The sequence below is a fragment of the Pseudonaja textilis genome, chromosome 4, assembly GCF_049901715.1.
Source record: "Pseudonaja textilis isolate UNSWEBS1 chromosome 4, rPseTex1.2, whole genome shotgun sequence".
Classification (NCBI taxonomy): Eukaryota; Metazoa; Chordata; class Lepidosauria; order Squamata; family Elapidae; genus Pseudonaja; species Pseudonaja textilis.
The window spans coordinates 22,827,999-22,854,692 of NC_141993.1; the positions used below are offsets into that span (position 1 = coordinate 22,827,999).

Genomic DNA, 26,694 nt, shown 5'->3' on the forward strand with positions numbered 1-26,694 from the left:
CATTAGAGAAGAAAAGGCCTTTTTGAAAACATAACTCTAGAACTCCCTGTAGTTTTGTAGAGAATAGAGCGGTTAACTGTTTGTTTAAATAGAGTCTCTATTCAAACCTTGATAGATAGAACCCACAATAAGAGAGCTAGTAACAAAATGCAACCACAGACTTCATCTCAAGGCAAGAAAAGAGGTGTAGTGACACCTTGCCAAACCGAAGAAAGAGGAGGAGTCACTGGAAGGCAAAATAGATTCTGAATCCTCTTCCTTTATCAGAGAAAAAAACAACTATATTTCCCAAAATGTGATTAACGAAAAAAAACAAGAAAGCCTTATTTATCCTTGCAACTCAAGAGATAAACTGGCTTCTGCAGATTGAAGCATTCCTGTAACCTCATCTATTTGTATGTTCCACTAACCAGGGGTCTCCAACCTTGGCAACTTTAAGACTTGTGGACTTCAACTCCCACAGTTCCTCAGTCAGCTTTGCTGGCTGAGGAATTCTTGGAGTTGAAGTCCACAAATCTTAAAGTTGCCAAGGTTGGAGACCTCTGCATTATGGAGGTTTGGGGGAGAAACTTGTTTTGTCTTACTAGGAGCTGGACATTGTGGGGGGGGGGTGACATTTGGATGGTCTTCAGCCCTTCCTGTTCCCTCAACATTTTTCTCCTTGAGCAGTTCAGTTAATTTGAGTTTAGATGCAGAAAAACCCACATTTTGTGATTGGCTGTGCTCATGGGCCATTTTCCTATTTGCAGAAATTGTTGCCTAATCCTACTTCTTAAACTCTTTTTTTTGTTGTTGCATGATGGCTTTTCCTTTTACTTACAGCTAAAATTGGAGAAGGGGAAATCTCTCTCTTTTTTAAAAAAAGAAACAAGCCAAACCAAAGCAATGTATATTGAAAATATGGGTGAAGTAAGCATTTTTGCTTTGCTGTCCAAAGTGTATGGGAGATTATGGCTACTCAAGAACCTGTCATCATTTAGTAGCCAGAGCATTAACTGAACAATGTCACCCCACTCCCTTCTCCTATTAGTTGGTATAATGCAGTCCTGATAGAGTCAGATGGTTCCTCCTCTTCTGGCATTCTGAGATGAGAAAGATCATCACCTGGCCAGTTTCAAAACTCTTTAGAGGAGTTAGGGAATAAAAATTGTAACATGGGGAAATACTCTCAGATTCTGTATCTGAACAATTGATGCTCTGAGGATCAAGGGATAGGATACAGTGGTGGGATTCAAAAACTTTTGCTACCAGTTCTGTGGGTGTGGCTTGGTGGGTGTGGCTTGATGGGCATAGCAGGGGAAGGATACTGTAAAATCTCCATTCCCTCCCCACTCCACTAACCTGCTTTCCAGCTCCGTTCTCCTATGCAGGGCAACCAAAGAAGACCCAGCCAATCAGTTGGGACTCGAAAGGCAGAAAATAGATGGGGGCGGGGCCAGTCAGAGGGCATATTTACTGGTTCTCTGAACTACTCAAAATTTCCACTTCCAGTTCTCCAGAACTGGTCAGAACCTGCTGAATACCACCTCTGATAGAGTGTCAACCCTACCAGATCCACACATTAAAAAACAAGGACTACATTCACCTGCAGAAGCTCAACGAACTTTGGTCTTCAGTTACAGATGAGTGGGAGCAATAACCACCAGTTCAACCTACTCATTTCAAACTGCAGTATTCACACTAAGCTACGACAGATAGCAACCTCACTTTTAAAGTACTAATTATCATACTGTAGTAATTTTCAATACTCTTAAACTTCTTAGTTTGGCTTATATTATTATTATTATTATTATTATTATTATTATTATTATTATTATTATTATTATTATTATTATTATTATTAATGCAGTGACAGTATCACAACACCGATAACTGGTTTTCAGCAAATGGGTTACATAATATTTACAAAAGAACTACAGGTAGTCCTAGTTTTAAAACTGCAATTTGTGAGCCCAAAATTTATGTTGCTAAGTGAGAAATTGGTAAAGTGGGTTTTGCCCCATTTTATGATTGTGCTTGGTACATTTGTTAAGTGAAACACTGCAGTTGTTAAATTAGTCACACGGCTGCTTAGTGAATCTGGCTTCTCTGTTGTCTTTGCTTGTCAGAAGGTTTTAAAAGGGGAATGACATGATCTTGGGATGATGCAACTGTCATAAATAGGAGCCGGTTGCTGAGCATCTGAATGTCAATCATGTGACCATGGGGATGCTGAAATGGGCACCAGTGGGAAAAGTGATCATAAGTCACTTTTTTCGGTGTCGTTATAAATTCAAACAGTCACTAAATGAACTGCTGTGAGCAGGGGTGGGCTGCTGGGGGTTAGCAGGGGTTCAGGAGGACCCCTAGCTAAGATTCTGTGCAGTTTGGAGAACTCCCAAATCCCACTCCTGGCTGGTCCCGCCCACCCCGCCCTGCCCCTCCCGGGAGTCCCCACAGGGTCGTTTTTGGATGCAGGTAAGTGCAGGGCATGCGCGGAGGCTCGAGGAGGGAGAAAAATGGACACCCTGGAAGTATGGGAACAGGGGTAGGATGTTACTGGTTCTGCCTGGCTCTATAGAACCGGTAGCTCTGAAGAGCAGCAGACACCGAACCAGTTCTGTGTTTGCTAATGTTTGGCCCACCCGCCCACCTGGGCTCTTACCTGTCCTTTATTTCCTGTTTTTTCAATCTCAGCTGCTTTGTGCAGCATAGCTGAGGTGGAAAAAGCAGGAAAAAAGAGGATTTTCAAACGCAGCGCACCCACGCGCAGCGCCTATCAGCTGCCCAGGCAACACAGCTGGTGTTTTTTTTAACACACATGCAAAACATAGTCACCGAACCATTGAATCCCACCCCTGTATGGAAAGGCCAAAAATGGGCCTGTTTCCAGCTCCCAGAGAGCCTGCAGAGCCCAGGGAGGCCATTTTTGCCCTCATGGAGGCTCGAGGAAAGCCCTTTGGAGGCTGGGAGGGGCAAAAACACCCCCTTACCGCAGTACAAGAGGCTGACTAGGCCATACCCACCATGGCCACGCCCGCCCAGTAACCAGACAGAGAACCCATTGCTAAAAATTTTGAAGCCCACCTCTGGTTGTAAGTCAAGGACTACTTGTAGTGTGATAGTGTTGTTTTTATAGCATTAGGAATAGATGTCTGCATAATTTAGCTGTTCAGAAAAAAAAAGTAGAGATAAATGAAGGTTTAAGGAACACATGGAAGAGCTGTAAAACAGGCCAAGTAATTAGACAAAACAAGTGCAAGAGGCCAAACATGAAACATACTGTAGCTCTATCAACATTCGCCCTTTAAAATATAGTTGCTATGGCTTATTGAGAGATGATTCACCATATATGTTGAAAGAGTGAATGTAATGGCATTTTGGATAGACTAAGAAGGAACCAAGTGTGATAAGCTGAGCTTAGATAAAAACAAAATGGAGGAATTAATTAGAAATAAGTGAAGCTTGGGAAAGAAAGCAAAAGTACCCCCACAAAAAGAATTGGTTATACCATTGCATTAATTGCTACTCCTCAAAACAAAACAAAACAAAACACTTAAGATTCAGTCAAAAGACTTAGAATAAAACAATATCTTTGTAATCTTATAGAAAACTGGGAAATTTTTCTTTTTATATACACTTGGAGGAGGAGGCACACATAATTCTGACACCTACCAGTTTTCATTTCTTGTTCTAGACTCATCTTAATGCGAATAAAGGTACCTAATTGTTTTTCTGTTTATGTAAGTATAAACATGACTTTGTATGAGTATTTCTAATGCATACGCCAAAGAAAACCCTAAATATTTAAACTCCTCTAGGACATAATAGGAACATTACCCTAAGTGTTTGAACAGCTGAAATATAATTTATCTTTATTGCAGAGAGATCAAAGTATAAAATAGGAGTGGGACGGAAATAGCAGATTTGTTTTCTCTAGAATTGGGGCATTGTAATACCATTCAGTTTTATTTAATGAACAGTTCAAATGATTGGTAGAAGCAGCCTGGTTCTAAAGCATTTGGATTGAGTACATTTTCACTACAGCATATGCTCACTTAAATAATGAATTTTATTGAAAGATCAATTCATGCTGAAAGAAGTCTTTTACCTTCCAGATGATCCTGACATACAACCTCCAAGCAACGAGGCTAACTATCAAGATTGGCGAGGGATATAATTTAGCAACAATTCAAGACCCACACATTTCCCGTTTCTGCTATAATGTAAGATAGCATTTGTAGGTTATCACTAATGTTAACATATTTAAGAATTTCTTTTGCTAATGCATTAAGACATTTGACAATCAAAATGTCAGGTTTTTTAAGCAAGTGATGCACTGCCAACATTTTAAAGAAAGGTTTCAGTTCTTTATTATTTCAAAGCCTTTGATGTACAAAGAGCTCTCTGATTTCAGTCAATGGCTTTGACTATTACATCCCACAAAAAATGTTTATATGCACAAGACCTTCAATTACATCTCAAAATATGCTGTCTCTTTCTGTACTAAATCTCAAGGACTAGTGAAAGAACTGTATAAATGCTTCTTTGATTTAATGTATAATTTATTGTGATTTTCATTTCTTACAAGCTACTCGTGTTGCATTAACAAAAACCCAATAGTTTAACTCTCAGGGAAAGTACTGGTATGGTTTCACCCCTCCACCCCCCACCCTCCTAGGGGTTATATTGTGAGAAGAAGAGTGGGTATTCATATGTCATTGCTTGTTTAACAATAATATAGATAGATAGATAGATAGATAGATAGATAGATAGATAGATAGATAGATAGATAGATAGATGATAGATAGATAGATAGATAGATAGATAGATAGATAGATAGATAGATAGATAGAATAGACATAGATATAAACAACAGATATATACAAAAGGGGTCCCCAACCACCGGTCCCCGGACAAGTACCGGTCCATGGAACAATTTCTACTGGGCCGCCGGTTTGCTGGGCGCCGCCATCTTGTTTTGATGAAAAAGTGCTTCCGGTGAGCTTTTCCGGATAGAAAGCAGCGTTTGGGTGCTGAAAGAATCCTCGTGCCTTAGTTTCATTGAGGTGCAAGGATTCTTTCACCATGCATGGCAAGGCGAGCCAAGCGACCGTCCTGAAGCCGTTGCGAAGCCCATCGACACAGGTACAAAGGAGGAGTTGAAGGTGGCGGGGAGAAGCAGGGGATGGATGGATGGCCTGTCACTCGGCTCACCTTGCCATGTGTGCTGATGCCGGTACCGGGCCGCGGATGATTTTGTGATGCCGGTACCGGGCCGCGGCACAAAAAAGGTTGGGGACCACTCATATACAATATATACAAGACCCTCATTTGACACATCCACACTTGACCCATCACAAGAACTACTGACCAAACAAAGCCCTTATCAACAGAAGAAGACAGACACTAAGATCCCCTAAACTCCACTGAAGATGCTACCTAGCCTGGCAATAAAATGTTCAGAAATCAACCCAGAAGCTCAGAGAACAACCTTCACCCTCATCCTACAACCAAGCTACAGATATTCTCCATTATTGCAAATATATTATTTTGCAGAAAATGCCTAGAAAATACCTTTTTGGGCTCCTGTGCCAAAAATTGTGTGCACGCTGGAGCTCATGTACCAACACCACTCATGTACCAACAGAAGGCAATGTGTGCCCCCCCACACCCTCTGCACATGCACGCGCAATCCCCCCTGCACCTCCTTACCTGCACTTTACCTCACAGCTGATTTTTGGCTGATTTGAGGCCTTTTTCAGCCTCACAGATGCTTAAAAAAAGCCTCTGCAGGACAAATAGGCCCATTTCATCACTTCAGGTATTAACAGGAAGTGATGAATGGGCCTATTCGCCCTGCAAAGGCTTTTTTTCAAGCCTCTGGGAGGCTGAAAAAGGCCTCAAACCAGCCAAAAATCAACTGTGAGGCACGCGCATGCGCAGTGAAGTAAGTTTGCCTGCGGCTTGTGTGCCAGCACAAATGGCTCTGCGAGACACCTGTGGCACACGTGCCATAGGTTCACCATCACGGGCCATGTCTGTGCCCTAAATTATGAAACAATCCACTTTTTTTTTTTTAAAAAAAAAAAGCATGGCCTATAAGCCTGCCTCTACCATTTTTCACGGACCCTCATCTTCCAGCTTTCTAATACAGGTAGTGCTCCACTTAGAACCACAATTGAGCCCAAAACTTCCATTGCTAAGCAAAACCTTTGTTCAATGGATTTTGCCCCATTTTACGGCCCTTTCTTGCCGCAGATGTTAAGCGAATCATTGCAGTTGTTAAGTTGGTAACATGGCTGCCCAGTAAATCTGGCACGTTGACTTTGCTTGATGCAAGAGGGGATCACATGACTCCCATGACAGTCGTCATAAATATGAACCCATTGCCAAGCATCTGAATGTTGATCATGTGCCCATGGGGATGCTACAATGGTCGTAAAATGGGAAGAATGGTCATAAGTCACTTTTTTCAGTGCCATTATAACTTTGGACGGTCACTAAAGAAATGGTTGTAAGTCGAGGACTATCTGTACATGGAAAAGAGAGTTTCTCTGTAGAGCCACAGCTTTGGAGACTTCTTAATCCCTGCATTGCATAAGAAAGCTATGGTATGAGAAAGAAAGCCCCAGGAGACTGGAGAACTAAATCCAGATTCCCTTTCATAGGATTCACTTCCCTGTGACAATTCTTTTGAAGTGTTAATGCCTAGACTCAACCCGAGAATTTATTGCTCGGGTGATAATTGGACTCTTAACTCCCATTTGTTCTGTTCCTAACCAGAAGGAACTCTCTATCAACTGTAAGAACTACAGCATGGAGCCAACTAAGTCATATACGGCACGAATGCAGATGGAGAACTCCTCTTCTTCATAGTAGCTACAAAATTTGTCCGTGCTCACAGATTGTAGTCTGGGTTTAGAACAGTTCCATGCTAATGCTTTTCCTTTCCGTATCATATATCTTCCTATATCAATTACTCCCGCCTAGAGAAAAATTTGGGGACAGATTTACAATTTATTATAAAAGTTTGGTATCTATCTGGATCGACTATGTGCCAGTAGTAGAATTCAATTTTTTTTACTACCAGTTCTGTGGGCATGGCTTGGTGGGAGTAGCAGGGGAGGGATACTGCAAAATCTCCATTCCCTCCCCACTCCACTAACCTGCTTACCAGCTCCGTTCTCCTGTGCAGGGCAACAAAAGAAGACCCAGACGATCAGCTGGGACTCAGGAAGCAGAGAATAGATGGGGGCGGGGCAGTCAGAGGTGGTATTTGCCAGTTCTCGGAATTACTCAAAATTTCTGCTACTGGTTCCCCAGAACTGGTCAGAACCTGCTGAATACCACCTCTGCTATGTGCATGACAGAAAAGTGTGCCTATCACCCACAAATAGTTTATAATTATAGGATAGGGGGGTAGCCCAAACTTTGTGGTTTCCTTGAGTAGAAATTTGCTTTTATAATGCTGACTCCCATGCAATGAAGTAGATGTGTGTGTACCAAATGCTATGTAGAAGCAGCCCCTACAAGAAAGCTTATTATGAATGTGTTCATTTAAATATCTGCAAAGTAAATATTGTCATACAAAAATGCCCTTCAGTTTTAATCAGTGCTATGCAAACTTCCAAATTCCAAAGTAATTCTATTGTCTCCTTATATTATATCACAAGGAATTAAAAGCAAAACACTCCATTTCCCAATATGCTGTTTTTCAAATGATTATCTACTCTGCCCAGGTGGGTTAACAAGCATCTGAGCAACAAAGAAGAGGTCTTCTGATATTCAGAGAGACATTTTATCATCATGGGAACGTTACAGAAAATCTCAGATATCTGAACCGATCCAGAGCCAATTTATCTGCCTGCAACAATTTCTGTCCTTCTAGATGCAAAGCTATGGACAGTGATTGCAACACTGCAGTGATAAAATCCCATCCCAAATTAGATATGTAATCTGTAAAATACACACGGAACAACTCTCTCTAACTCTTCAATGTCAATAGAAATAATTTCCCATTTCATTTGAACAAAGTAGAAAGTGCTTGCAGATATAATGACTCTGTTGCCTTTGTCGGGCGACTGATTCATTAATTCATTCACTCCATTTGTATGGATGTATCTCTCAAGTTGATGACTCTAGATCAGTGGTGGCTAACCTTTTCAGCACCGAGTGCCGAAATGGGAGCGTGCGCGCACATGTGCATGCCAGAAACCAGAAGAGCAGCTCTCCGATGCACGCATAGGAGCGCTGGAAACAGGAACTTAGCTTCCAGGTGTGCACATGGATGCTGGCCACCTGGTCGTCCGGTTTCTAATGTGCATGTGTGCACGAAGACCAGCTGGCCAATGTGCGCATGCGCTCTGGGGAACTGCTCTTCTGGTTTCTGGCACTCCCGAATACATGAAGACCAGCTGGCCAGCATGCGCATGCACTCCAGGGAACTGGTCTTCTGGTTTCTGGCGTTCCTGCACACGTGAAGACCAGCTAGCTGGCGTGCATGCATGCACCAGAACTCGGAAGAGCAACAGGCAATGGTTGGCATGTCTGGAGTGATGACTCTGCATGCCACTTGATGGTTTGCTATCACAGCTCTGGAAACTTAACAATATTTTAAAATAAGATGAAAATTACAGAACAAAATTATAAATAAGATATAGCACTCAAGAAAAAACAGTCAACAGCAACAATTAGCCAAGATAAGGCCTCAGCCACACATTCAAGGCCCTGGGAAAATTAAATTAAATTAAATAACAATGCATGTCCTCATTTGATTTTCTATTGGCAGTAACCTACCATGTCAATCAGGAAAGACTTGATGAAGCCCAAATTTGGCAAGATATCAAATTTGCCTTGGCTTTCTTTCCCCTTTTCTTCCTCCGTGCCATCTTATCTTTTCAAACATGTCAACAGAAATAACAGGGGAAAGATACAGCTTTCTTTTCCATGTTCTCCTTCTACACAGTGGTAGAATTATGGGCCCAAAGGCAACAAACTGCAGCAGCTCATAATAGTAAAAAAATGTTACAACATGGAGAAGCAGGCAATATCATTTCCAGGGGCCTTTAAACTTGGAAAAAAAAATGACTCCAGTTTTCCAGACTGAAAGGGCAGAAAAGAAAATTTCTTCACCAGATTAGGAGCAATGTCTGGAAAATAAAGTTTAATTATTTCAGTGGGTAAGCTTTTTAAAATTCTGACATAAATATTTTTTTTCAAATGACTTTTGGGGGAGATATGACAAACTGAAGACAGCTCTGAAAACGTACAGAAGGCAACTTTAGCAAAGATCAAGAAAACAGTGAACAGATTGGTTCTTTGAAACCTCTTCCAATAATAAGAAGCCATGAGATAACCCTATGTGTGCTAGACAGCTGCTCCTTGTGAGGAGACAACAGGAAAGTGTTTTTCTATGGGTTTGAATGCCAGGACATGACAAAATTAGTCATCTCAACCATGACAGACACTTTTAAAGTATGTGAAGTTCACAAACCTCACTTTTTAATTAGTTTTTGAAATTATTCATTAATTATTTTTAAGGTGTTAGAGACCTTTGGAATGATAAGTTGAAAAACCTCAAATGATCTGCTTTCAATCTTTAACAAAAGAAATTTTTAATCATAAACTTGAGAAGAGAAATAAACAGCAAAAAGGAAAATAAGATTTTGATCTTAGAAAGTTACGGGTCTAGATAAAATTAGAATATTGAATTTTTTATAATAAGAGTTTGGTATTAATTATAAGGAGCAACTTCTCATGGGATTCTGATCTTTACAAGAGAAAACAAGGTAAGTAATTTCATGATTTCAAAAAATAATTGCAAGCATTATAACAATAAAAAATACTGAAAGAGGCTTTTGAAGAATGGAATCAGACAATAGTAGCCACAACATCAAAAACAAAGTTTCTATCTTATTCAACAATGTCAGTAATGATATCTGGTTCTATGGAAAATCTATGTCCAAAAGATTTTGAAGAAATGACAGATATAGAATAAATTTTATCTGACAAGATAAATAGAGATGCTATCAAAAGTGGATGTACAACCAATAAGCCAAGATAATGATTTAGAAGAGGAATTTCATTGAAATCTAAAAATATGTTTTAAAATTTAAAAGAGAAATACAAATGACAAATCAAGAGACAGATCTGGATTTTTTTTTCTCTTCCTATTGAATTTACAAAAAGAGCCTGGAAGAATTTTGTGCAATGGGAGAAAGAAGAAAGGAAGACAAATAAAATCATTTCACAATATTTGAAATAACTAAAGATTAAAGTTGTTAGAAATAAATGTTGGAGAGCATGACATAAGAGAAGAAATATAAAGTTGGTTTATTTTATCAAGGTCAACAGAAAATATGTTGTTACTTCTGTTAGCCCCTTATGGATTTTTTGCTGATACTAGGACTGAAAAGATATTGTATGGATTTGATATTGTATGGATTAGATAAGAGTTGGGAATTGGATGAAATAATAGATGTTTATAACCTTAGGCAGCTTGAAGAATCACTAAATTTGTTTAGTTTTGATTGTATTAGATTTTACTATTACAGTATAATTAAAGAATAAAAAGTATTTTTGTCAAAATTCTCAAAGATGTTTTAAAAATGTTAAATAAACCAAATACAATTTAAACAGAGTTGGTAATCAAAGACATGGGGCACTTGACCATGGTCTTCAATAAGGAAGCATTCCTTAATGATGTATTTTGGCCTCTATAATTCTCAAAAATAAATTGATTACCAAATAAATATTTCACCTGATATTTCAGCTGTTAAAAAAATGTCTCCCTAAATGCAATCTCTTTGGAGAAAGTGAAAAAATTATAAAGGTTTCTAACTGTAAATTATGAAATGGCATACTGATTCCTCCTTAAGAAAATATGACATCCACACATCTGATAGCTGTTAACCCAGCATATGGCTAGCAATATTAAAATGCTGGCTGGTCTCCTCATAATGACCTTTGTGAATAGTTTAATTAAAAATAATGATTGTGGAAAGATGAGCTTATTCAACCAAAGGAGGCATGCATATAAAGAATATAACGGAGAACAATGTTTTGCATTAAGATTACAAAGGAAAATTTCCAATTGGCCCTGAGCTTCAACTCTTTCTTTGGTATTTAAGTAAGCAAAGATTGAGAAAGCTTCATAAAGAAGCACAGGGCTGAAAAATTATTGCCAGAAACCACCATGTATTAAAATGTAAAAAAAAAAAAAATCAACCAGTTTAGTATAAATATACAATCTACTGCTTTTAAAACACAACTGAGAATTCCTAAGAAATCGTTTTTGGCTAATTGTACATAAACTTTCTGGGTTCTTCACAACAGGGTAAAATTTTGACTCTGTTTTTCCCAACTTTGGGTCTCCAAATGCATTAGGATCGTATCTCCTAATGTTCCATCTAATTCTGAAAGGTGGAATTCCATTTGAAAAGCACCAGATTGGAGAGAGTTGATCCATTCCATAATAACTTTGCTCTCTTACTAGTCCCAAAAGCCTTCCTTTTATTCTCTTTTCTATCAGCCTCAGCAATAGAGTGGAATCCTGCTGTTCTGAGAGGATACAGAGAAGCAGTTTCATTCTTTTAAGCAGTCCGTAGTGGAAGCAGTCCTCACACATATACACACACACACACACACACACACGCACTCACATATACACACACATGCCAAGCAACAGTTTACTCATTAAAACATGGTTGCTAAGTAACCTTCAGGTAATGCTCAGGTTCACAGGATATTACTGCACGGCATATAAGATAATGCCTTGGGATAGAAATGGATATTTAGAAATTAAAACCAATCATTTTGCAAGTCAAAAACTGGCTATACACTGAATTTCCAACTACTTGTCCTTTTTTTATTTTTTTTTACTACAATGTGATACCATTGAGATGCAATTACCATGCTTGGAAAGTTAAATCCAAGGGACTCATGGTGCTCACTCATCTGCAAGATCTAGTAGGGAGATGTTGTCTTTCAAGGAGAGATTGGACTGCCATTTGTCAGAAATGGTATAGGGTCTCCCGCTTGGGTGGGGGGTTGGACTAGATGACCTACAAGGTCCCTTCCAACTCTGATTATCTGTTACCTCTCGATGTACAACTGTACCATGCCAACGTGCCCAGCAATAAAGATGGGGTAGAGATGAGGTCTTACTCCCTTGCATGCCAACGGAGACTATCATGCGTGCCTCTTTAGTGGGTCAGAGGAAAACTGAGGGGAAATTTGAGAGATCAGACAACTGGAGTTGGAGATTAAGTTTAGATAGGTCCAGAGGTGGGTATTGAGCAGGTTCTGACCAGTTCTGGAAAACTGGTAGTGGAAATTTTGAAAAGTTTGGAGAACCGGCAAATACCACCTCTGACTGGCCCCGTCCCCATCTATTCTCTACCTCCCACTGAGTCCCAGCTGATCAGCTGGGTCTTTTTCTGTTGCCCTGCACAGGAGAACAGAGCTGGAAAGCAGGTTAGTGGGGCGGGGAGGGAATGGGGATTTTGAATGTATCCTTCCACCTGCCATGCCCACCAAGCCACACCCACAGAACCAGTAGTGAAAAATTTTGAATCCCACCACTGGATAGGTCCTGTATGAGGATCTGCTTTCAACAGCTTTATGGATGGCACTAACTAAAAGAAATGAACATCCTGTAGGGATGGGTTATTACAGGTATCGCAGAACAAAATGTAAAAAATAAAATAAAAATAATAATAAATAAAATAAAATAAAATAAAATGATCTGTCCAATATGCAGGCACTATGTCACTGAACAGAAATGTATAATTCCCAGAAATTAATTAAATTTCTCAAGGTTTAATTCCATTGCAATAAAAGGGAAACAATAGCCACGGTGGCTATTTTAACTCCTGTTAATTTCTATGGGTTTGAACTTTTATGTTTAAAGACTAGAGGTGGATCCAACCCAATATGGTACATTATTAATGCTTCTTTTGCTATTATTTATGCACTATTAGAAAACACACACACCCATACACCAGAATACAACTACTGGAAAAAGCATCCTGAAAATCAATTTACAACAAATTCATCCAAGCAAAGCTGGTCATTTTTATTTTAAATAACCATGGGTCAAAATAAGGAGGATGATAAGGAAAAACATTGGAATTTATGTACAGAAATTTTTAAAATGCAACAGATTTTTTTTTTAAAGGCCATGCAAAGTTTCAATCACACTATTGTGGACACCATCTTGACTTTTTTATTCATTTATTTGTTTGTATTCAGCCTTTATTATTTTAACAAATAATTCAAGGGGGCAAACATATCCAACACACTTTACTTCTCTTATTTTCCCCATAACAACAACCCTGTTGAGGTGAGTTGGACAGAGAGAGAATAACTGCCCCAAAGTCACCCAGCCAGATTTCATGGCTAAGTTGGGACTAGAATTCACAGTAACCTGTTTTCTAGCTTTGACCACTAGATCATACTCTGTGGGCACCCACAGTAAAGTGTTAGTGCATGCAGCGAAGTAATTCAATAAATCTCTCCCTCCCTCCCTCTCTCTCCTTGTTTCTCTTTCTCTACCATTTAGGATGTGTCAAATTTTCCAACTTTCAATTCCCAAACATTAAAGGTAAAGGTTCCCCTTGCCACATACGTGCTAGTTATTTCTGGCTCTAGGGGGTGGTGCTTATCTCCGTTACAAAACTGAAGAGCCAGCGCTGTCTGAAGATGTCTCCATGGTCATGTGGCCAGTATGACTAAATGCTGAAGGCGCACGGAACGCTGTTATCTTCCCACCAAAGTGGTCCCTATTTTTCTACTTGCGTTTTTACATGCTTTCAAACTGTTAGGTTGGTAGGAGCTGGGACAAGTAATGGGAGCTCACTCCATTATGCGGCGCTAAGGATTCAAACTGGTGAACTGCCAACATTTCTGATCGACAAGCTCAGCATCTTACCCATTGAGCCACCGCATCCAAACATTAGAGGTGCTCAAAAGTTTTGGCATGCCTTGAGAATTGTAAATATATTTTGGCTACTTCAATATAACAATAGCAGTTAGACCTATATACCTCTTTACAGCCCTCTCTAAGCGATTTACAGAGTCAGCATATTGTCCCCAACAATCTGGGTCCTCATTGTACCAACCTTGGAAGAATGGAAGGCTGAGTCAACATTGAGCCAGTGAGATTCAAACTGCCAAACTTCTGACAGCCAGCAGTCAGCAGCAGAATATAATTTAGATATGCTTGGTTAAGTAACTACATAAATATTATACATTTTTAACGTTTTATTTGTTTCATTACATACCCTGTATACAGGAAAATATTTTAATAAAACATTTAATCCATGTATCAAGAGAAAAAAACAGTTAAAGGAACTAAAAGGAGAATGGTTTCCTTTAGAAAAAAAAACATGTTTGATACTAGGATGATTGTACTTTTCAACAGAAACTGTACTGGACAGAACAAAGTACTTAGCTGAAAATGGGCTTTTCTAAATTTCTTATTTTGGGCAGCATCAACAAGCACACAAAGCAAACCTAGATCTTAACTGCTGGTTTCTTTGTGGCTAGGAAGAGATGAACTCACCTGAGTCACACAGGCTTGATTCAGAGCTTAAATGAAGCTGCACAGTCTATAAATGTACTGAAAAATAAACAAGCCCCAGCTATGGTCAGGTGAGGCAGGGGTGAAAACTGAGCTGACAGTTACTGTGTCAGTTGAGAGGAATCACTGAGGAGATGGAAATGAGTTCTCGGCTGAGATTCAGCAAGGTATTAAAACAAGCTGAAGGAAGGGTCTTGTGAAAAGGTCTCATTAAAGTAAAGCTGGCAACTATCATTTGCCACAAAGGCCAGTTGTCCTGCTGGGCTTAAAACTGTGTAGAGATGCTATTGTCAGCCTTAAAGATGGAAGAACCACAGAAGAAGGAACACAGGAGGTTTCACATAAGCTGGAGACCAGAGGTGGTATTCAGTAGGTTCTGACCAGTTCTGGAGAACCACTAGTGGAAATGTTGAGTAGTTCGGAGAACCGGCAAATACCACCTCTGACTGGCGATTTTACAGTATCCTTCCTCTGCCACACCCACAAGACCACGCCCACAGAACCGGTAGTAAAAAAATTTGAATCCCACCACTGTTGGAGACCCCCAATTTACCAAATTATACTGTTCTTGTGCTCACTTAACAAAAAGAGGCTTGAAAGAAGAGCCATTAGTATACAGGGGGCATCAAACTATGTGTCTCATATCTGATTTCAATTGTGATCATTAGGGATCCAGAGGTGGATGAAGGTTAGCAAAGTGAAATTAAATCTGCATAAACTGGAATTGACTGCAATTCTATTGGTTTTATATAATAATTTGTAAAAACTAAATGTTTCTATTGATAGTTTTATATAAAATCTATGTAATTTAATTTTGGGGTTTTTTTACACACTGGAGTCCCATGTACTCAAGAGAATATACTCAAGAGAATAACAGAGACAGCAAATGCTTTTTAAAATGCAGTGCTTAAAATGTCTGCAAATTACACCTTCAGGTTTTATAAACTTCTTGCCAATAAGTAAACGCATGCTGTCGTCTGCATACAAATTTGTAAAAGAGGATGTAGATGGTCATTAAGACAACAAAAAGGGAAATTTTGGCTTATGCGTTTTTCCACCCCACAATGGTTGAACATTAGAATATTTTTCAAAGTATTTTTTTTTAAATAAGTTGGGATCCCAGGAAAATCTGGATTGGAAAACAGACAGTATTAGACACAAAATGTGATACCTTGGCGTACTAACAACTTAATCTATCTCTAAATAGTTGCCTTAGTATGTTAGAAAGTGCACAATGTATGTACAATGTTAAGCCCTTTTGGCAAACTTAACAAACTTGATCTGATTATATGAGGATGTAGCTTAAAGTCCAAGGCAGAAATTTGAGAAAACACCTACATACATACAGGTGTAGGATATGACCTATAGACGAAAGGATTTTGGAAATGTATTCCTAATATTTTATGAAAATGTGAAACACAAAATATAAATCTACTCAACTCTGATATCAATGAATAACCAATTAAAAATTGCCAACACATTTTTGTGTGCCTTCTTGAACAAGCAATAGACAGAAAAGCTAAGTGGAATTTATATAAATTTACAATGCATATAGTGTCCAAGTTTGTATGAAAAGTACAATATTCGATAAAGTATAGTCAAATTAACACTTTAACTGGAGTCTTGACCACTACGTTGTTTATAGTTTAGACAATCTATGTTGTCTAAACTTACTACAGGTAGTCCTCGACTTACAACAGTTCACTTAGTCACCGTTTGAAGTTACAACAGCATTGGAAAAAAGGGATTTATGACCATTTTTCACACTTATGACTGTTGCAGTATTCCCATGGGCATGTGATTTACATTTGGATCAGTGGTGAGATTCAAAAATTGTTGCCACCAGTTTGATGGGCCAGCTTGGTGGGCACGTTTTGCGCGTATGCACACACTTTGCATGCACATGTGTGCCAAATGCTCACTTTGCGCAGGTGCAGAGGCATTTGTGCAGGCGCAGAGGCGTTCTAACTCACCTCCTGCAAGCATGCACGATGCCGGTCGCTTCAGCAGCTGCTGTGCGACACTATTTTGTGCTGTGCAAAGAGCTGCCCTTCAAATTCTGCCAATAAAAGTGAGTATGGGAGCCCGGGCAGGCAGGTGGGCCCAACAGCAGAGCAGCCGAAAGAACCGGTTCAGTCTCCACTGCTCATCACTCCTACTGGCTCTCCAGAACCGGGCAGAACCGGTCAAATCCAACCACTGATTTGAATACTTGACAACTGATTCACATTTACGACATTTGCAGTGTCCCGGGGTCATGTGAACACTATGACCTTCTGACAAGCAAAGTCAGATGAGAAACCAGATTCACTTAACAACCGTGTTACTAATTTAACAACTGCAGTGATTCACTTAACAACTATGGCAAGAAAAGTCGTAAAAATGGCACAAACTCATTTAACAAATGTTTCACTTAGCAACATAAATTTTGGGCTCAATTATGGTCATAACTCAAGGACTACCTGTCATTTCAGTGTACTTTCATTTCCTTAGTAAAGAAAACAACAACAGAAACAGCAGCTCGCTTAGTCAGAATTGGTATCTTAAGTTACCACTAATGATTATGACCAACAATAGGGCTCCAATGTGTGTCACTATATTTTGAAAGTATAAGAAATGTAGAAATACAATGTCACTTGCTTTTTCCCAAAACATTGAAAAGACAGTGACAGAATATAGTCCATTCTCTCAAATGAATCATATCTCAGAAATGGTTATATATGGGTCAGTGGTGGGGTTCAAATTGTTTTACTACCGGTTCTGTGGGCGTAGCTTGGTGGGCGTGGCAGGGGAAGGATACTGTAAAATCTGCAGTCAGAGGCGGTATTTGCCAGTTCTCTGAACTACTCAAAATTTCTGCTACCAGTTCTCTAGAACTGGTCAGAACCCGCTGGATACCACCCCTGACATGGGTACAGATTATTAAACCTATTTGAGGTTCTCAGGAATGTAAACTCCTTTGTCTCTTCTGTTAGAATATCTGACACAACTGCAAAAACATTGTATTTCACATCATGTATAAAAGAAGATTAAAGAAAATACACGAGGATATTCAGGTACTTTACATCAAGGATAACATAAAAGTATTGTATTTTTCCCCATTTTGATCCCTTACAGAGGAATAACAGTGGTTTTAAAATTAATTATCCTTACACAGTGAGAATTATACTGTTGTGGCCTGTCGGACAATGGACTCTCCAAACAGCCAAATCAGATGAAGAGGAGGCATGGGACTCAAGGTCAGCATCAAGGCAGCCTGAGAGCTCCAGGGGGGAAGAGGAAATGGAGCTGTCAGAGAGAGAGAGAGAGAGAGAGAGAGAGAGAGAGAGAGACAGACCTGGGCCGTCCGTCATCCCTCAGATGGACAGTCAACAGTCCCCTGGTCTGGAGGTGGCTGATGAGAGGAGGAACAGCTGGGTCCAGTGCCTGACGCGCGGATGCACAGAAGGCAGAGGAGAGGAGAGCAGTGGAAATCTGTGGGCCGATCCTTGGGAAGGAAGAGCCACCACTGTTAGTGAAGCCCCACCCTAGCTCTGGGAATAAAAGGCAGACAGTGGAGTTGAATAGATGTGGCAGACAACTATTCATCTCCTGGCCAGTCTGACTTGTTAGCCTGCGGTGAGAGAGAAACTTTTTGCTGGAGCTAACTTCAGAGGGTTTGTCGTGTTTAGGAAGCTGGGTCAGAACATATACCACTTGCAATTCTGCCCTTGAAATTTCTAATCTTTTGACAGAGTAAGAAAGGACTCTGCCTTGTTTCTTATGTTTCAATGTAACAAAGGAACTCAGAACATTATATTCTAGAGAGGGTGACAAAAATTTAAGGCTAAGTAAATAACGAAACAGTAAGGACCATGATGGTGAACCTACAGCACGCGTGCTACAGGTGGCATGTATAGCCATTTGTTCAGGCACGCGAGTCCCAGCCACACTTACTGGAATACCGGAACTGACAAAACGGGCCCATTTTTCAGCCTCCAAAGGCTGCAGAGGCTTTCCTGGAGCCCCCAGGATGGTAAAAATGGCCTCCCCCAGGCTCCAGAGGCCCTCCAGAGGCTGAAAATGGGCACTTCCAGATATTTCCGGAAAGTTCGTTTTTTAGCCTCCTGAAGCTGCAGAGGCTTCCCTCAAGCCTCTGGGAGACCGAAAGTCAGCTGGGAGTCACGTACATGTGCAGTGCAGGTAAGGGTGCGGGGGGGGGGGGTTGCGCATGCATGCGCAGGGGGCAGGGCACATTGCATTGTGGATGCCAGCACTCATGTGCTTTCAGCACACCACAACAAAAAGGTTTGCCATTGTTAGGTATAACATTGGTCACCTAACTAGTTTGGGTAAGATAATATATATATATAAGCTATGATTCTTAGTTTAAAGTGTGTGTTACTTTAAATGCAAAGCATGTATTTTGGGTGTGGTGTGAAACCACCATAAGAGGGAGCAAGAGATGCTGACGAGAAGCTGACGATTCCCTGATGCTTTGCTGGCAATTACTGGAGTTGCAGACGGAAGAGAGGAGTTTCTGAGTTTGTTGCATATCTCTCTCTACTGCGAGGAGATAAATTACCGGACTGTTATTTTGTAAGTGTACCGACCTCTCATTTTGGACATTGGAATTTGCAAATGAATAATCCCTGGATGGACTGAACTAAGTGTATGATATATGGACTGTTTTGACTATGCTTTAACTCTTGCTGGAATAAAACTACTTTAATTGGCACTGTGTATGGTTTACTGAGTGTAAGCTACACAACACTTATCTCACATATTTTGCCTGCCTGCCTGACTGCCCTGTGCAGATCTTGCTAGGGTATATCCCTAACACTGGTTATGGGCCCAGCTGCACAGTCAGACTAACCAGGATATAACAGGCTTATATAAAGTGAGAGTTTGTGTAGTTACACAATACTGTAAACAGACAGCTGTGTTTAATTATAGTTTAATATCCAGAGAAAGATGGCAGAAGTCAATTTACCAAGTTTGTCTCTAATATCCAAACTGGATGGAACAAACTATGTTTCATGGTCTATGAAATGCAGCCTACTTCTACGTAGAGAAGGTTTGTGGAATATAATTCAAAACCCACCAGAGGTAGATGCTTGGGATCCAGAGGATGAAAATGATGCCCAGAAGTTACAAGAATGGAAACTGAAAAATGAGCAAGCTCTCTGTATAATAGGACTGACACTCAGTGACCAGCAGCTTGTCCATATTCGTGGAGAAGAAACAGCTGCTAAGTGCTGGGAGAATTTAAAGAAGATTTATGTTCGAGACAGTGTAGGAGCTCATATAAATCTTACACGGAAGCTGTTCAGAACACATCTTCAAAAGAATAGAGACATGTTGACTCATATAAACACTATGAAGAGAATTTTTCAAGAGCTGCATGAAAAAGAGCTTATCTTCACTGAACTGCATCAGGTTTATATAATTTTGTCTTCATTGGATCAGAGTTATGACGATTATGTAACTTCATTGGAAGTGCTGCCAAAGGATAACCTCACATTAACTGACATTACTGGCAGATTAATTGAAGAAGCCAGGAGAAGGCTTGAAAGGGATCAACTCAGAAGGGAACAACCACAAGAAGAAGAATTATCTTCGTCAGCCTACACAATTAAAAAATGTTTTAATTGTGGAAGAAAAGGACATTTGGCCAGATTCTGCAAGAAAGAAAAAAGCCAAAATGCCAGCCAGAATGCTAAAAGGCATCAAAAGGATAAAAAATGCTTAGTTAGCCATGTATAGCAACCAAACTGTGAACAATAATAATTTTTGGGTTGTAGATAGTGGAGCATCGCACTGCATAACAAAAGATAAGAAAAGATTTATTAAGATGTCCACGAGTTCACAGCAGATATCATTAGCGAATGGTTGGAAACTTAAAGCAAAAGCTGAAGGTACTGCATATTGTTCTTGCATAAAAGAAAATGTAAAAATGTTATATGTACCACAACTTAAGTTTAATTTGCTTTCGGTTAGAGTTTTGATTAAACTAGGTTATGTAGTTACCTTTAGGGGAGAAAACTGCATAATAGAAAAGGAAGGTAAAAAAGTGACTGCAACTTTAAAAGGTGAATTGTATGTGTTGAATGATAATCAATTAGAGGTGGCTAACACAGTGTATAATAATGTTAAACCTCATGATGAGTGCATACATTTGTTACACAGACGTTTAGGGCATATAAATTTTAAAATGCTCAAGCAAACTGTTGAACTGTCTAAAGGTATAAAACTGAAGCCTTGCAGTAGTATTTGCACTGCAATGCTTGCAGTCAAGAAAAAGCAAGGTAATACCAGCAAATAGAGTTAATGGATTTACGACTAAGGAGCCTCTAGAGGTCGATTTGCTGATATTATAGGTCCTAAAAAACCAAGTGTGGGAGGTGCTCGTTATATATTAAGTATAATGGATCATTACTCTAGATATGGTTTCTGTTATTTAATGAAGAGTAAAACGGAAACATATCAAAATTTCTTTAATTGGTTGAAGTTTGCAGAGAGAAAAACTAAAAGGAAACTAATAACTCTTGTAACTGATAATGGTACGGAATTTATAAATAATAAATTCCAAAATAGACTGAAGATGGCAGGTGTAGAACATAAAAAGTCTGCACCATATAGGCCACAACATAATTCCTTTATAGAGAGGCGAGGCCAAACACTGCAGGCAATGGCTCGTACTATGTTGTCAGATTCAGGATTACCTGAAAATTTGTGGGGAGAAGCAACAATGTGTGGTAATCATATACTGAATAATGTTGTTAACTCAACAACAGGTGAATTACCATTCACACGGTGGCATGGTAGAAAACCTGACTTGAGCTACATGCACACATTTGGTGCACCAGCATGGGTGCATATTCCCACACAACTGAGACATAAGGGACAGCATAGGGCTAAAAGATTATATTTTGTAGGTTACGAATCAAACCATAGATCTTACAGGTTCTGGGAAGAGGGCACAACTAGAATTTATTGTAGTGCTAGTGCTAAATTCCTGGAACATGTAGGATGGCACAAACTGGAACACGATTCGAATAAAAGTGTAATCATAGAAACCTACAAGGGCCCGAACCACCATGCTAGTGATGTGAGAAATCCAATTGAAGAAAAAGTAAAGGAAGTGAAAATAGAACCAATTAAAGAAGAAATAAGTGAAGAAGAAATAAATGACCAGGAACAGGTTATAGATAAAAGTCCACCTGTGAGTCCTGTTCTACCTAGAAGGTCAACACGAGTGAGTAGACCACCTGATAGGTATCAGGCAAGTGTGTGCCAGATTAGTAAAATTCCAACCACTGTGGAAGAACTAAAACTGTATCCTGCAAAGGATCAGGAGAACTGGCATACAGCAATGCAAAAGGAACTGAATTCATTAAAACAGATGGGAGTCTATGAGAATGCTAGATTACCTCCAGGTGAAAAGTCCATTGGCTGTAAATGGATATTTAAATTAAAAACAGGTACAAATGGGACTGTTACCCATAAGGCTAGGTTGGTAGCTCAAGGATTTAATCAAACTGCATGTGATTATGATGAAGTGTTTGCACCAAGTCTAAAAGCAACAACCTTGAGAGCAGCTTTTAGTGTGGGCAGCTAAGAAAACTATATCATAAATCATTTAGATGTAGAAACTGCCTATCTGCATGCACCATTGCAGCACACTATATACCTAAAGAAACCTGTAGGGATTAAGGATGATAAAACTAATAATGACTGTTGGAAACTTAAAAAGAGTCTCTATGGATTAAAACAATCTGGTTACGAATGGAACCAATATATTGTTAAGGAGTTAAACAATATAGGGTTTAAAGCAGGTTTAGCTGATCCATGTTTATTTAGAAGAGAGAAAAATGGAATAGTGTCATTATTATTGTTGTTTACAGATGATATTGCATTAATTACAAAAACTAATAATGAAGCTACTGAAATAATATCATTATTAGGTAAGAGGATAAAATTAAAGCAATTAGGAGAGATAAAACAGTATCTCGGATTGACAATAAATAAAACCAATAGTGGCTATAAGATATCTCAAGAGGATAAGATTTATCAATTACTAAAAACATATAAGATGGAACTTTGTAAACCAGCAAAAACTCCAATGAGTCAGGAATTTTGCCGGACTGATGTTCAGAGTTCAAAATTCGATAAGACTATCTATCAGTCGCTAATTGGTAGTCTATCATACATTAGTAATTGGTCAAGGCCAGATATTGCCTATAGCATTAATCAATTGGCTCGTTTCAACGCTGAACCCAATGAACGACATTGGCAAGCAGCAAAACGTATCTTAAGATATCTTAAAAGGACAATGCACTATGCATTGTATTTGGAGCCAAAAGATGATTTGATTTTAAGTGCATATGCTGATGCAAGTTTTGCAACAGATATAAACACTAGGAAATCAACTTCTGGAATGGCTATACTATTAGGAAAAGCATTAATTGGTTGGAGGTCAATTAGACAGCAACACATAAGTATGTCCACAATGGAAGCAGAATTTTCATGTCTATCTTTATTATGTACTGATTTAATTCTGTATAAACAGTTGTTGTTGGATATGGGATTAACTGTTAATGATTCCATTGTTGTGTATGAGGACAATCAAGCAGCCATACAGATGGCTACAAATATTGCTGTAAAAACGAGATCTAAGCATACAGATCTTAGATATCTGAATGTAAGACAATCTGTAAAAGATGGTTTAATAAGATTGGGGTATTGTATGACTGAGCAAAATATTGCTGATCAGTTTACAAAAGCCCAAGATGCAGTGAAACACAAAGAGAGTTGTGATAACTATGGGTTAAGATTGTAAATAGCTATATATATTATTATATTACCCAAAAGGGGAGAATGTTAGGTATAACATTGGTCACCTAACTAGTTTGGGTAAGATAATATATATATAAGCTATGATTCTTAGTTTAAAGTGTGTGTTACTTTAAATGCAAAGCATGTATTTTGGGTGTGGTGTGAAACCACCATAAGAGGGAGCAAGAGATGCTGACGAGAAGCTGACGATTCCCTGACGCTTTGCTGGCAATTACTGGAGTTGCAGACGGAAGAGAGGAGTTTCTGAGTTTGTTGCATATCTCTCTCTACTGCGAGGAGATAAATTACCGGACTGTTATTTTGTAAGTGTACCGACCTCTCATTTTGGACATTGAAATTTGCAAATGAATAATCCCTGGACGGACTGAACTAAGTGTATGATATATGGACTGTTTTGACTATGCTTTAACTCTTGCTGGAATAAAACTACTTTAATTGGCACTGTGTATGGTTTACTGAGTGTAAGCTACACAACACTTATCTCACATATTTTGCCTGCCTGCCTGACTGCCCTGTGCAGATCTTGCTAGGGTATATCCCTAACAGCCATCACTGGTATAGGATATACCGCAAACCTCAAGCATTCTTCAAAATAAAACTGCTACCTTCAGAATCAACTGCAAATGGGAAGAAAATCATTTCAAAAACAGAATCCTAAAAAACATCTCAGTAAAAAAATTCACAAACTGTCGTGCTATTGTCAGTTTCCATGAGATGGATTTGAAACAAACACCAATCTTTGAACTGTAAGAAGGGGGAAAGTGGTGCATTTAACCATACAATTGGCATTAGATAGTCTTCAAAATAACAAGTTCCATATTTACTCTGCCCTTTGTCCATACAGCGAATATCTGCACAGAGAATGCAATCAGCTCGGTAACAGAATCATAGGGTAATTACTGTTTTCCTTTCACTAGCTCCAGATTAGGTTCTGTTCATTCCCATGACGCTGGATCTTTTGAAGCCCCGACTGGCATTTTTATGCCTCTGCACTCTTAACTAGAATAAAACTGTATTTTTTTTTTCATAATGGCAAGGTATGAAAGAGATCTGTGTATGGCTTTTGCTATATCAAACCTTCCAGGTTTTACAGACAAGTTTTTTTTCCCCAGCATCCAAAGCAACCTAACTGCTAAGAAATACAGAGAACTAATCAGCTAACTTGATCTTAATACTCCTGGTCAGTTTCCAGTCAATTTCACCACCCTTGCAAAAAGATCTCTCGGCTTGATTTTCTCTGTTTATATAAGCAGCCTATATCAAATCCTTCCCTCAGCCCATATCGCAGCTCCAGGGATCAAGCGAACTACTAGTGATGCACATACACATATACATACACACTCCCTTTAGCTAGAATCATGGTTAAAAAGCCTGGCACCATGCTATTTTTTCCAGTACAGTATCATTATTTCCAAAGGCATTTCAATAAAAATCAAGAAAAGGAGATCCTCATAGCAGGTTTGCTCCTTGTTGTAAGAAGTAGCCATTTTTAAAATTTGTTTATTTTCTATTTTTTGTTGCTGATGATTTTTACATTGGCTAGACATATCTGAGCTCTTTCTCTGAGCTTTCACAATAGCCACACAATTCCAAGACAATAGATGTCTGGCTAAAAGAGTTGCTGAAGGGGGTGTGAAAAGATGCTTTAGAACAGGTATGTTTCAGCTGATTTAAATTCAAATGCACCTTATTCCAGATTCACTTGTCCACCAAAGGAACTTACAGTAGAATGTTAGAAAGCTCCCGAGACCATATTTGTGCTGCATGTTCCTAATGTCCTGAATATAAAGAAATGATTAGCTGAAAGGGTGGGACATCACCTGAGCCCAATTTTTAGAATTTTTTCTTTGGTCAACTAGAGAAAAAAAATGGAATGGCTGCCAGCATTTCTCACCCATTTTCAGCATTTTGAGGCCAAAGAAAAGACAGTCAAAAGTTGCCTTCACACTAGTTTGCGAAGAATTGTGAGGAGGGTACAACTGAAATCTGTCTTATATAAGTCTCCCTTATTGAAAGTGTTTATTTGTCAACATTCTTACTTCACCCGGATTATTTTAAACAATCTTGTAACAAATAACAGGGAGACTTGTGATATGTAATGATTCCCTTCATTAGAATAAATCCTAATTGCAGCACACCAGACCTAAACCAAGTTGTAATCATTTAAGAGTTGTTTCAAAGTATTATGATGGTCTTGAACAATTCAATAACACTTCCTGTCTGCCAGAAGTCATTTCTGGGCAATCAAATAAGGGGAAAAGCAAGCATACGGATATATATACTTCATATAAATTCTCAGTTCTCAATTGTGTAACATACCTTCCATGACATATACCAGTGAGCCAACATCTCCTTCTTTGATGATGCAACTGTCTTTGCCATATTCCACTGGATACATACAATCCACAATTTCCTGGATCTGAGACAATTCCAGGTTCTTCATGAAGTCATTGTCAAGGATAGCTTCCTTTATTAGGTCCTTTGACCTAGAGAGAGAAAGTAAAGTTGTACTGTACAAAATGGTTGTACCAATCAGCCTCCTTAAAAAGATCATGTACAAATGAGAGATTTAAACTTTTTCACCAACACCAAAATCTAAACTTAGAATAGCAGGTTAAGGTATCATCTCAGCTCACGCCAAGATTATCTAAAGATAGCATTGTGCCCTCTCCTGCATTTTCTTCCAAAAATGGCTATGAGGTTGACCCTACCTAACAATATAGGACAGTACAGTAATTAATGACCTTGTTAGCTATCGATACAATTCAGAAAATATTAAATTGGCAATAATCTCACAAAGCCACCCTATTTCCATTTATGCAGAAGGTAAGGAGTAGATGATTAAATCAGCATTAGTCCTTAGAAGGTGCTTGCTGTAACCAGTTCCAACCTGATGTCCTTCACAAATGCTGTTACAACAGTTATCATTGCAACACAGCTCCAACAGCTTTTTGAACAAGAGTGTCAAACTCAAGGCCCGGGGGCCAGATCCAGCAAATCAAAGGGCTGCCCTGGAAATAGAGAAGGACAGGCCCACAATGCCTCTCCCAGCAAAAACAGTGCTTGCAAGGGCCATGTGCAACCCTCCCTGAGCTTTGTTTTCACTAGCAGAGGGTTGCAGGAGACTATAGCAGCCAAAAATGGTGCTTGGGAGCCCATTTTCACTGGCACGGTACTCGAGCCACCACAGGCACCACCCCGACACAAGTGATGTCATGCTGGCCAATGCCCACCCCAGCCCCGTGAGGTCAAATACAACTCTTATGCAGCTTTCAATAAAATTGAGTTTGACA

General features: G+C 39.3%; 1 protein-coding gene across 2 annotated transcripts in view; it reads right to left on the reverse strand.

Moving 5' to 3' along the window:
- PRKG1 (protein kinase cGMP-dependent 1) overlaps positions 1 to 26,694 on the reverse strand; it is an 878,222-nt gene that overhangs the window by 666,296 nt on the left and 185,232 nt on the right. For both annotated transcript variants that reach the window (XM_026719912.2, XM_026719913.2), the window contains exon 2: positions 25,721 to 25,887. In XM_026719912.2, coding sequence (XP_026575697.1) covers positions 25,721 to 25,887 — 167 coding nt within the window. The remainder of the gene's footprint in view (positions 1 to 25,720; positions 25,888 to 26,694) is intronic.